Below are 13,451 nucleotides of genomic sequence, written 5' to 3'. Positions count from 1 at the left end.
ATTGCTAAAGACAAAAAATATATTACATCCGATTTTCAACTACAACAAAATCCGAGGCAGTTCAATGTTTCCAAATTATCCTCGCGCGGATAATCTGGTGGTTTACACGCACGCGCGTTACAGATGAAGCATAGTTTCTTTTATCAGCTTTATCAATTAAACGTGAAAAGGTAAAAGCTGTATAGATAAGATTGTAATAAAGTGTAACGGTCTCTAAACGTGCAAGCTTTTATAACAGCTCTTACAAACGTAAATAATCTTGGCAAACAGATGCTACGTAAGTCTTATACTAATACTCATATCGATAAATAGAAGTTATTGTACATTTACCCTGTTCAAGGTCAGAGTCAGTAATCGCTGCTTATTCCTGACGTAAACGCTTCTTAAAGTTGGTCATAAGGCAAGGTAGCCACGTTCTATGAGGGGTTTATTTTACCAAAAGTATACTTTCAGAGATGGATGACACCCCCGCGCAGCAACCAGAGCAGCAACACCAACATCACCAATTTTATTACCCTCCAAATTCAACGTTGTCAGCGATGTATTCTCTCGCAAAAACTCAGCCAGAGCAGCAGCATCATCATCACCAATTCCATTAGAACCCAAATCCAACGTTTTCAGCGATGTATTATGTCTCAAACACTCACCCAGAGCAGCAACACCAACATCACCAATTTTAATACCCTCCAAATTCAACGTTGTCAGCGATGTATTCTCTCGCAAAAACTCAGCCAGAGAAGCAGCACCCTCATGACCAATTCCATATTCAAGAAAAGCAAAGTTTGTGAACCATGTATTACTTACCCGCGTGCACTCACCAAAAGGAGCGTAATCACCAATCATATCACGTCTCATATTCAAGGTTGTCAGCGATGTACTATGTTTCAAACACTCACCCAGAGCAGGAGCACCAGCATCACCAATTTCATTACGTCTCAAATTCAAGGTTGTCAGCGATGTATTATGTTTCAAACACTCACCTAGAGCAGCAGCACCAGCATCACCAATTTTGTTACCATACAAATCTAACGCTGTCAGCGATGTATTATGTTTCAAACACTCACCCAGAGCAGCAGCACCATCAGCACCAATTCCATTAGAACCCAAATCAAACGTTTTCAGCGATGTATTATGTTTCAAACACTCACCCAGAGCAGCAGCACCATCAGCACCAATTCCATTTAAACTCAAATTCAAAGTTGTCAGCGATGTATTATGTTTCAAACACTCACCCAGAGCAGGAGCACCAGCATCACCAATTTCATTACGTCTCAAATTCAAGGTTGTCAGCGATGTATTATGTTTCAAACTCTCACCCAGAGCAGCAGCAGCAGCAGCAGCACCATCAGCGCCAATTCCATTTAAACTCAAATCCAAAGTTGTCAGCGATGTATTATGTTTCAAACACTCACCCAGAGCAGCAGCACCATCAGCACCAATTCCATTAGAACCCAAATCAAACTTTGTCAGCGATGTATTATGTTTCAAACACTCACCCAGAGCAGCAGCGCCATCAGCACCAATTCCATTTAAACTCAAATTCAAAGTTGCCAGCGATGTATTATGTTTCAAACACTCACTCAGAGCAGCAGCACCATCATCACTAATTTCACTTTCACTCAAAACCAACGTTGTCAACGATGTACTATCTTTCAAACACTCAGCCAGAGCAGCAGCACCATCAGCACCAATTCCATTTAAACTCAAATTCAAAGTTGTCAGCGACGTATTATGTTTCAAACACTCACCCAGAGCAGCAGCACCATCAGCACCAATTCCATTTAAATCCAAATTCAACGTTGTCAGCGATGTTTTATATTTCAAACACTCACTCAGAGCAGCAGCACCATCATCACCAATTTTATTTCCACGCAAACCCAACGTTGTCAGCGATGTATTATCTTTCAAACAATCGGCCAGGGCAGCAGCACCCTTACCATCAACTATATTCTCATCTAAATTCAACGTTGTCACAGTGGTATTTGTTTTAAGAACGTGGCTTAAAAAGACAGCTACAGTTTCATCTACTTCTGCATCTGAAAAATTAAGAGTTTCAATTTGAAGAGAAGCACCGACAGCGGAAGCCAATTTTTTAACAAAATTTTTGTTCTCCTTTTTGCATTCATCAACACACTCTAATATAAGAGTCAAGTCTCTCTCTTTTGTTGCTATACTTTTCAGAAGGTTTACCGCTGTTTCCTCGCATCGTTTTGCAAGCATACCGAATGTAAACAGAAGCACTTCTTTCAGCTCATGGCGATATTTTTTGTCAGCAGCTATGCTGTTCAAGCTTTTTTCTTTCTGGATAAGCTGACAACTGAGATAGAATGCTGCGAAGAATTCTTGGAAAGTCTTGTGAAGAAAGCTATAACGTCTAGTGGGTCTTAGTTTACTGCCTCCAGGCTGAACTGACAGAAATCCAAATCCAAGTAAATCGCTTGCTTTGTGTTTTCCAAGCTCCTTCTCGTCAAAATCCAAGTTGTCTTCAAGTAAACCTTTCAAAGCTATCGAACCAAGGTGTTTCAATTGCCTTTCGTAAAGGTCAACAAGGTCTTCACCGTTTTCTGGTAGTTGCTGCTTTGTTCTGTACCTTCTTAGTACACACTCCACTATTTCCATGTACAGCTTCGTTCTACTTTCAGGAAATACACCGTTCAAATCTTCATAGACCAGGCAAAGAAGCGCAGTGTTGAGAGGATTCGTCAAAATTGCATATAACCTGTAATCAACACATAGGTGTGCAATAAGCTGCTCGGCCAGTTTTGATTTGTCTCTGAAGAACTTTCTGATGAAGGAGTTTACATCTTCTTCAGTAAATCCCTCAATCTCTAGCAGTGTGTCGCAGTATTTTCGAACTTTGACTCCAGCTTCGTGTCGTGCCGTAGCAACCACGCGACAGTTTGGCAGTACTCGGCCTTGAATAATTTCTGAAAACATAGGTAGCTTCTTCTCAGAAACTTCATCCAATCCATCGAGTATCAGAAGAACATTAGATTGATTGTGGCGAATGAAGTCGAAGAATCTCTCGCGTTCGTCTTCACCAACTTCTCGAGGCAGAATTTGATCTTCAATGGCCTCCCAAAGGCCAGACTCAACATCACGACATTTGATCAAAAGCACTATTACGAAGTTTGTGAAGCAATTTCCGGTTGTGTGTTTTCCTGTGGCCCAGTCGACAACAACTTTCTTACAGTAAGTGGTCTTTCCCATACCAGGCTTCCCTTCAATTAACACTACTCTTGGCTCTTCACATTCTTCGTGCCGGTTGAAGATTTCAGACATCGTGACAACTCGGTCTGTTGGTGTTCCTCTTGTTTTCTTTCTGTAGATGACTTTCAGTCTGGTGTAGATTTTGTCAAAGGAGAAGTGGAAGTCTTCACACCAGGGAAACGGTGCCAGCCAACCTTCCCGATTTTTGTAGTGTTGACGAATGTTATTAATAATTTCAGTTGGGTCAAATCCATCTGAAAAAGAATCGGCTATTAGTTTTTGAGGCATTCTTAGCGATACACCATACAACGCCATGACTCTCGGAAAGGTAAGCAATTACTGGATGATGTTGAGCATGATATCGTGAACGAAGTTTAAGAATTCATTATAGCATGTAAAAACAGAATCAATAATTGTTTTATTATATATTTTTAACATAACTGCAAAATAAAACATTTCTGCCTGTGTGCAAAAGTTTGAGAACACTGCACGGAGGAGGGGCTTGGAAACTACCCAGACTTTGAACTCGACATGATGAATATCCGGTGCAGATAAGTTATCATGTCAATTTTATACGCTACTTCGTAAGGGACCCAGCTCACCATAGAGTCTCTTTTTTCCTTAGTGGTCCAGGAACATGGATCAAATCACTTCAGATCACTTTGGTAGATGTCATTAGCCTCTGAATTTTTTATATTTTGGTTGTGTTAGTTAAACCACGCTAACTATACAATACAGGCCAGTTCGCCTGGCTCATGGAGTAAATTGTTATTCATCGTTACATCACTCAATTCAATCACATGTTTTTTTCTTCCACCACCTTCAGAGACCTTGTTAAACCCACTGGAATGTAAACTCAAAATAAGGGTAACTTAATTTCCTATTTGAGAACCATTACTGAATTAATCACCTTGATTTATAATCCATTCCAGAATGTGCAATGGGAACTTAGATCTAAGTCAGACCTATCCCTGTAAAAAGAGAAGATTGAGACAGAAAGCAATACCTGCATGAAAGTGAGGCCAATCTTGGAATATGGCCGGATCATTCAAAATGTTGGCCACAACAGATGCTGCCATCACACAGGCAATTTGTTTCCATTTCTTACTTGAAGACTGCACTTCATCCGCAAAGTCTTTGATGCCCTTGACTACCACCCATTCTGTCTTAAAATCGTGAGCTGCTGTATACACTCCTGAAAAAAATCATTCATGTCTGTTAACTATATATCAAGCTTATTTTCTTAGCATCCTTAAAATAATTGGTCAATCAAAACTCAAAAAGATTCACACTCTAGCCTTTCTGTAAACATGCAAATCGCAGAAAGACGTTAGTTAGTTCCGAAATCTAATTTTTTTCAACCGTTAATTAACAAAAAATTGTACACTGAGACTGTAAAATTATTCTTCGGGCCCAGTTGTTCAAAGGCCGATTAGCGCAAACCCAAGGTTAAATTTTAATCCAGGTTTCTATATTTCTATGTTCAAAAGCCGTTTGGAATAATTTTACCCATTGTTTTTAGAGCATTCAATTATCGAATTGTAGTAAAAAAGAAATAAACTGAATTGGCTCTTCAAGCTTTCAGATCTTAAATCAGATTTCACACTTACCCCAGGTTATCTTAACCCAGCTCTGAACAATTCGGCCCAGGCTTCACCTTGTTTCATAAGTAAATTTCAACATTTCTCAAAAGACAAACTTCTGTCAGATAGAGTTAACCCTTTCACTCCTAAGATCTCATTGGTAATTCTCTTTAACCCTTTATCTCCCATGAGTGACCAAGTGAGAATTTCTCCTTACTATATCTATACAATATCATGCAGACAAGTGATGAGAATAAAGAAAAATGTCAATTATTGGATTACTACTTTATCTGATACCAAATTCTCCAAACTAACATAATGAGAATCATTTCGCAGACAGTAAAGAGAATTTCCAGTAAGATCTTGGGAGTTAATGGGTTAATGTCTGTTATACAAGTCCTGTGATGTAAGTTAGGAGAATTTGGTTTTGGATCAACCAATAATCCCCTAATTGACCTGTTTTCCTTTTCCCATCACTTATCGGCTTGGTATCATGTTGATACTGTAAGGAGAAATTCTATCTTGGTCACTCATGGGAGTTTAAGTGTTAACAGGGACTGTGATACTACTCCTCAACTCTCAAACTATTCAGCAAAATACTTTCTACATTTTTCAGTTGACAAATGTGAGACAATTCACAACACCCTGAAGGAGCACACTCAATTTAGCCAGAAGAAGTATTCAGTCACCTTCACCTGCAAAAAAATCTTCCAACCCCAGCCAAACACAAAATCACTATTATTATCCAATATATAATATTCCTGCAAATTTGGCATGCTATATGGTACATGCTATTTCTTGAACCAACAGAGACAATACCAGAGCAGTGTTTTTCAAAACACTTCCTTCAACTGCAAAAGTGCTTGGCTCATAAATTATTTGAATTATTATGATTCTCACCTCCACCTTCCATTTCAACTGCGATTGCTTCAGGATGTTTCCTGATCATGTCTCTGTTTGCCTCAGAGATACTCAGAACCACCCCATCACAGTGCACTTTGGCATTATATTCATCAGCATTACGTAAAGGTGCCTTCCACCCATCAGCCACATGTTTGATCAGGTTACCAATACCTCTGCTGGGGGGAGTTTTGAGTGAAGCTGTTACAAGCTTTGCTGAAAGAACCACATCTCCTAACTTGACCTTTTTGCTGTTCAAACCACTGCAGGCACCAACAGAAAAAATAGCCTTGGGTCTCAGTAGCAATATGGCATCTTTTGAAACAGACAAAGAACCCCCAGGAGCATCAAGACCTTTGGAGCACCTCATCAATGCGATTTTCATTTTCTTTCCTTGATCATCACCCATGCACCCAAAGTACACAGGGCCAGTACTGATGTGGTAACTCTTAAAGGGTTTCTTCAAGTAAGCAAAGCAGCCTAAGAACTCACAGTCTTCTACTGTTAATAAAAGAATATCAACAGGAAGTTCAACAGTTTCCCAAGGATTAGAGATTGTTGGAAGATCACTCAACTCTGGAAGTTTCACACTGAGCTCTGGTGGGCTGCTATTGCCAGTCTGTGCTGATGTATTTTCCCCTGGCATTATTACTGTCTCTGAAAAAGAAGGTTGTAGTTTTTTTTTAAACATTTGTATGTGACAATTAAATAGCTTAACCCAAATGGAAATCAAAAGATAGGAAAGATGAAGAAAAAAAAGCAAATTATGGATACTGTTGATGTATCAAGGGAATAAAGATTCAAAATTTCAATCACACATAGTTGTGACTTTTAGAGAAAAATCTGCACAAAATTCATTTCATCCAACAATCTAGTATGACTTGCTGTACATTATTGACTCTACAAAGTTAGTTTAAAACTCAGGTTTAAAAAAAAAATTACACACACCCCTCTCCCATGAATTTTGTTCAGAAATGTCAGAGGAATCCTCCATGTCCCCTCCTTTCCTGGCCTTTTTCACAATTTTGTCTTCATGCAATTTGTCTGTGACGCAGTCATCATCTTTCAACCACTCTCTCAGAAGCTCTTGGTAGTGTTCTTCAAGATCAGCATCCATACAATGGAGTGCAGAATCATCTATGACTTTCTCATAGCAGGTCCCTCCAATACGCACAAAGGTGTCTTTGATGTTGTTCCAGTACAAACTAAAAGTTGGATCATCAACTGAAGCATTAGCAGCATGACTGAAAACTCTGTCCCTGAAAAACTTGATGCGAGTGATGCCAGCTTCTGGAGAGGTGTCTGATCCTGAAGGAAGGTTATTCCCGTCAGAGGCAGGGAGAGCAAGACCCCAGATATTCTTCAGAAGAATTAGCAGTAGGGAGGTGTCAAAGTCCTTTGAGGAAACTGAAGATTTGGAAGCAGGATACAGTTTCTCCCACTGGGAAGTACTCAGGACTCTCTTCTTTTGAAGTGTTTTCAATTTGGCATGGTTTGTGGGATTAGTCAGAACTGCATAAAGGTTTTCTGATGGACACACCCGGTCAAAGATATCCCTTAGCACAAGTGATCCAACTTTAACAAGGAGGCGACAGAGCTGGGCATAATTAGAGGCCTCCTTGGTAGAAGGATGCAATGGGGTAGCAGAAGCCATGAAATTAAGTCCTCTGTAAAGAAATGCTTGTTATTAATACATGGAAGGCAACATACAGAGCACACACAAAAATCATTACTCAATGCTAATTTTACAACACCAGAATATTACAACACTCCAAAATGAGTTAAATATCACACAACAGATCAATAAAATAAGTTTGATGCATCTTCCATTTTAACCCTTTAACCTCTAAGAGCTGTGATTGGCTTCTAATTTCTCCTTACAGTATCATCCTTGAATCAAAAGTATGGGTAACAAGAATAAAGGAAATGATCATCAAAAAGTTAAAATGTTCCTGAATTTCTCATGTCACACTTTATCTATTTTCTCATATTCAATATACAAAATATTCCTTCAACTTGCAGATAGCAGTTGCTAATCCAGGTGGGGCAATTTTTTACTTTAGATTACTGTCAACAAAATAGGCTGCCTCCTGGAAAAATTGTCCAACTCATGCTACTATTAAAGAAACTGTAATAAACAGAGATCTTCAGTAGATCATGGCTAGTTAATCAAAGATAAAGTCAAAAGGTAAAGGGAAAACTTACATGTGCTCTGTTGCACAATATTTGATATCTGTTTATATGTACTTGATGCTAAACACATGATTAGATTACAACAGAAAACTCAGAAAAATATACATCACAGTAAACCTAATATAAAGTACAGACTATGGAAATAACAAAGATTTTCACAGTTTTTGTTTATTTTGGTAGGCATGTAAGCATTTAAATGGAACATTGATGGTGTTTGCTTTTACTGAATTACCAGCCTGACATATTACCCCAGACCTTGAAACAAACTAGACAGTATCACTCAGCAGATAATGGGCTATAACAAAGAGACTGTCAGGCAATCTCAATATTCCCATTGGTTCCTGAGAAAATATATTGTGAGGTTGGATTTCCCTTGATGTCAAACTCAGATAAATTGTGAGAGAAATATTTCAAATTTTATTCAAGCCTTATGCACTTCTGTGTGATAATATCTGAGGAACATTCAAGGTAATTTTCATGAAAATCTAACAAATCTACATACCCTATTAATGTAGAGGTAACTTGCGTGATAGCAAACCTCAAGTTTTTGGCCTCCAAAGAAATTTACAGTTTTCTTGCCTCCTTTTAAAAAGTGTGTGTCAATGCAGTCATGCCGCTGACCAATAAAACACAACATGGAACCTCCTGGCAAGCTTCCTGACAAAGAACTATTTTGAAATTTGTGGGAAAGGTCATTTTGTGACTAACACAAGTTAAATGTAATCCAAAAGTCATCAAGCAAGCTGGTGAAAATGAACAACTTAACTTCAATTTCTTTGGCTCATGCTCTCTTCCACTTTTAGTCCACTCTTTTAGGCTGTTTTATGAAGACTCTTGTTACTCAACATTTTGCAAAATATGCCGGAGATTCCCAGTGAATGTTCAGTACAAGATGTGGTGTAAATAATATATGCAAATTGAGATCCTAAACAAAAACCCACAGAAAACATCAACACTCTGCTGGAGGTCTTTACAATTATGACACCTTTCGCTCTTCTGTACAGGTTTCCTGCAACATTCTTTCTGCTGTATTTCACCTTCTTTTTAAGATTTTTTCAGCAAATTTAACTTTTAAGTGGTTAAAACTACTTTCTCTAACTTAAGAGAAAAAAAATAACATTTTGAAAATTTTGAAAATTTTGAGCAGATTTTGTTGACAATAATAAATGTGAAAATAATACAATCATGTAAAGCAAAACATTAAAATATGCACAAGAAATGAAAATGGAAAATGAAAGACATTCATTGTAAAAGAGAAAAAGTCCTGAGTATCTAAGTGCACCAAAGATATTGTACAACTGCAAGTTCAATTTGTTTTAATTTTGCCATGTTTAAATTTAACCATTATCTCATCAGGCTTGATATAAGAATCTTCAGTCTCTAGAATATTGACATGAGCCTTTTTTGTTTCTTTTTTGAAGGATTTCTGTGACAAATTTTTCTATTCATTTGGCATCTCATTCCAGATTTTGACACCTAGAGTACTCAACCTTAACATGTTGTGATGTTGATGAGCGAGTAACTATTAGGTATAATTGTTTGATGTTCTCAAAAAAGGTTTAATGATGTTAGAAGGTGCACTGTTGTTATGAACATCAAGCATTAATTTATATTCAACTTCATATTATATGATGGTAATAGGTAGAATTTTTGCATTTATAAATAAGGGGATAGCATGTTCTTTTTTATCAGTAAGGTAAATTAAACACAAAACTCGCTTTTGGAGAACAGCAATTTTGTTTACTATAATTATATTTTTTAGACCCATTGCCCTAAGCAGGGAGTCCATAGGTTATATCAGGTAAAATTAAGGATTTATACAGTAGATATTTGTAAGGACAGATGATGGAACAATCTATCTCAGCTTAGCAATCATTTGTATGGTCTTACTTATTTCAGTGATAACACAGTCAACATGGTTTTTCCAAGAAATATTTTCATCAATTAAAACACCTATTAAACAATTAATGTAGCTATTACATTTTCTAAACTGACTCTTCTATTTGTTTCACTATCAAATATCCTTCTTTGACAAATTCTCCTTGTCTGTTCCATAGGAAATATAAAGAGAACAGTGTGTAGAATATGAATACCAATGTCTTAGGGTGTTAAAGGTTAAAAGTCAAATGGGGCACTCAGGGGGAACCCACACAATTCTATAAAACCCACATCCCTTTGCTACCTTCATGTCTGAGATTTTCATCTGCATTTTAACCTTCAAATGGGATGCTGCAGGCATCACCATCCTTAGGGGGGGAATGGGGGCATACTTCCCCTGAAAATTGTGAAAAAATATGAATTTTCTATGGCATACTTTTGTTTTAAAGTGAGCATTTCCACTGCTGGAAAGACTCTGAAGCAAAGTAAACAAGGAGTAAATTATATTTGAAACAATAATAATTTCATAGTTACTTAATGACAGCAGTAGTTTGCTGTAAGAAACAATAGTTTCAGCTTGAGAACATCATATTTTTTGCGTGAGTCTCATGATGAATGCGAAAGACTTGAGAGCTTTGAATTGGGCTTTTAAGTGGGGCGGCTAATAAGCAGCAGTTTTCAGTATTTCTGGAGGAGAGGTACAGGCATGTATCAGTTATTCCTTAGGCTCAAAATGAAGGAATGCATAATGTCATTCACAACATTAGCCAGCAGCAAAGTAGAAAATTGATTTTCAACAACTACTTTGAAAACACATTTCCAATATGGAAGCACAACAGTATTCGGATTGATTTTCATCCCACAGGAACTAAAATTTAACTGTTCAATGTTTTGCTAACATTAATTGATGTAAAATTGATTTTCCTTGGCACAGGCATCCACAGTCAGATGGCTCATCAGGCAAAGCTGATGCCCTACAAAAAGTTGACTGCTTTTTTGGGAATTTCAATCACAGCATGTTTTTCCATCATGAGTTTCAAGAGGCAGAGGAGATAGAGTATATATTACATTTACCTCCAGAATTTTCCATGTAAATAGAACAAAATACAGGAACACTTGTAAGCTTAATGAGGTATATCATGATTATATCAACAACTTAATTGAAACACCTAGTTCAGATCAGCCTAAGAAATTTTGCAGATTTGTTAAAATCTAAAAGACAAGATGACATAAGGATAAATACATTAGAGGAAGATAATACTAATGCATCTGATAATTATGGTAAAGCTAATTAATGTTCTTAAATAAGGTGTCCAGAAACTTCTTGAATCTCATACTGTGAATAAAGCTAGTGGGCCACATGGTGTGCCAACATATATTCTGAGAGAACTATCACATGAGCTGGCAATTCTGGGCTTCACTTTTTCAACTGTCACTAGATCAGGGTCAGTTGCCAAATGACTTGATTAAAGGTAATGTAGTTCCAATTTTGAAAAAGGGGAAAAGATCTGTAGCAAGTAATTATAGACCACTATCTCTTACTTCAGTAACATCTAAAATACTAGAACATATTATATGTCATCACATTTGGAAGCACCTAGAAGATCATAATGTGCTTAGTAATTTTCAACATGGTTTCTGCAAGTGGAGGAATTGTGAAACCCAACTTATAATGGCAATACATGACCTAGTTAGTGCAATGAACTCCAAGAAACAGGTTGATACCCTTATATGAGATTTCTCTAAAGCTGTTGATAGAGTGCCTCATCAGAGGCTGCTCTATAAGTTAGGTCACTATGGAATTCAGGGCAGCTTCTTTCCCTGGATCCAAGTGTTTCTTACTGAGAGAACAGAGAGGGTTGCTTTGAAGGATGTTTTATCAAATCAGTGTTTTGTCACATCAGGAGTCCCTCAAGGCATGGTTTTGGGGCTATTACTGTTCCTGACTTGCCCTTATGTATTTCATCAACAATGAGATATGTTTGTAGATGACTGTTTAATTTCCTATATCATAGTATTAATAGTCCAGTTGACTGCCAAAACATACAGAAAGATTTAGATGCGTTAACTAAACGGGAGAAAGATTCAACGTTGATAAATGCCACACCATCTGCTTCTCCACTAAAAAATCTAATGTAGATACAACATATGTTCTTAAAAATCATGTACTAACCAAAGTCCATCACCATTCCTACTTAGGTGTGATACTTTATGAAGACCTTAAATGTTCAGAGCATATTGTGTATAATTATAACATCAAGTACCAAACAAACTCTTGATATCATTAGGAGGAACTTTAGAAATGTCTCTGTAGACTGTAAATCCAAGCTTTATGATAGTTTAGTTAGGCCTAAGATTGAATATGCAAATTCTGCCTGGTATCCATATTTAAAAAAAGATATACATCATCTTGATATGATCCAACATTCAGTAGCTAGGCTTTGTTTCAATAATTATTCCAAGGAACCAGGAGTAGTAACTGATATGTTCAATAAATTGGAGTGGCCATCTCTCAAAGGAAGATGAATTCTCTCTCAATTATCAATGTTTCACCAGATTGGTTATCAAACTGTTGATATTGACAAAGATTCATATCTTACTCCTTTACCTCATACTTCAAGGAGTGGTATCTTAAAAACCTTCATAAGACCACATTCAAATTGCAATCAATAAGCATACAGCTTTTTTCTGTGGTCAGTCAACCAATGGAATAGACTTCCAGGCGACATTGTAAATATAGATGATAATTTAAAATTTAAGGCTGCTCTGTGTGACCATCTTATCAAAACTGGGAAGTGGTTTTAAAAAATTTCTCTTATCACAGATATATACTTTATTATTAGTGTTTATTTATTATTTATTTACTACTTTATTGTACTTATATTGATGTGATGCGTTGATCAATACGCTTCATCAATTGATAGAGTAGAAGTAGAAGTAAATTAACCAGATTCGGGCAAAATAATAGATACTCGGTCAAACAATATAAAATAATAAGTTGGTCTCGACACAAATAAACTAATAGTTGGCGAATACGAAGATGTCTCAAACAAACATGCAGAAGGTGCTGACCGAAGCATTACGAGTTCAAATCATTTGTCTTTTAAAACATATTTCTCAGCTTGTAGTCAAGCGAATCCAGCCAGATTCGACAAAATGATAACAAATAAGTGAATCAACATCAACAACTACCGAATACAGTGATATCAAGAGTAACTATGAGCTCCAATTCGTAAAATACGACCATCTCTTCCGCAAACAAACCGAAGGATCTGACAGAACCACTAATCCATGAGTTGAAGCCATTTGTCTTTTAAAACAAAAATTTAATATCTACTAGCCGAACGAATCCAGCCAAATTCGAAAAAATAATGGCAACTAAGTGAATCATCATCAAAAACTACTGAATGAAGTGACATAAAGGGTAACTATGAGCTCCAATTCGAAAAATACGAGCATCTCTTCAACAGGAAGTGCTGACCGAAGCACTAAGCTACGAGGGTTAAGACAAGTCCTTTCCTTGCCATAACATGAATCAAGTTAAAAAGTATGTATATGGTAAACAAATGACTTTACCTTGGCGACAATCGTCCGCTTACAAACGTCCAAGAAGTCTTTCGAATTAGAGATCAACCACATACTACCCGCACCTGAGCCATGTTGAAAACTTCTGCGGGAATGATTTCC

General features: G+C 37.1%; 1 protein-coding gene across 1 annotated transcript; it reads right to left on the bottom strand.

Moving 5' to 3' along the window:
• Positions 1 to 398: 398 nt before the first annotated feature.
• Positions 399 to 13,451, bottom strand: LOC131774106 (NLR family CARD domain-containing protein 3-like). Its single transcript, XM_059090123.2, has 5 exons — positions 13,341 to 13,451; positions 6,642 to 7,360; positions 5,694 to 6,350; positions 4,217 to 4,405; positions 399 to 3,464 (listed from the first exon to the last, which is right to left on the bottom strand). The coding sequence occupies exons 2-5, from the start codon at positions 7,345 to 7,347 to the stop codon at positions 433 to 435; spliced, it is 4,584 nt and encodes a 1,527-aa protein (XP_058946106.2). The 5' UTR covers positions 7,348 to 7,360; positions 13,341 to 13,451; the 3' UTR covers positions 399 to 432.

Source organism: Pocillopora verrucosa, chromosome 6 (assembly GCF_036669915.1).
Source record: "Pocillopora verrucosa isolate sample1 chromosome 6, ASM3666991v2, whole genome shotgun sequence".
In the NCBI taxonomy this organism is placed as follows: Eukaryota; Metazoa; Cnidaria; class Anthozoa; order Scleractinia; family Pocilloporidae; genus Pocillopora; species Pocillopora verrucosa.
The sequence above is the reverse complement of the archived record's forward strand: the minus strand, read 5'-3'. Positions and strand labels throughout refer to the sequence as shown.

Excerpts from the sequence above, each read along its gene's own strand:
- LOC131774106 (XM_059090123.2), bottom strand. The coding sequence starts at position 7,347 with ATGGCTTCTGCTACCCCATTGCATCCTTCTACCAAGGAGGCCTCTAAT. Across the intron at positions 6,351-6,641 it reads ACAAAATTCATGGGAGAGGG|AGACAGTAATAATGCCAGGG; the intron begins GTGTGTGTAATT and ends CTTCTTTTTCAG. Across the intron at positions 3,465-4,216 it reads TTGGCCTCACTTTCATGCAG|ATGGATTTGACCCAACTGAA; the intron begins GTATTGCTTTCT and ends ATTCTTTTTCAG.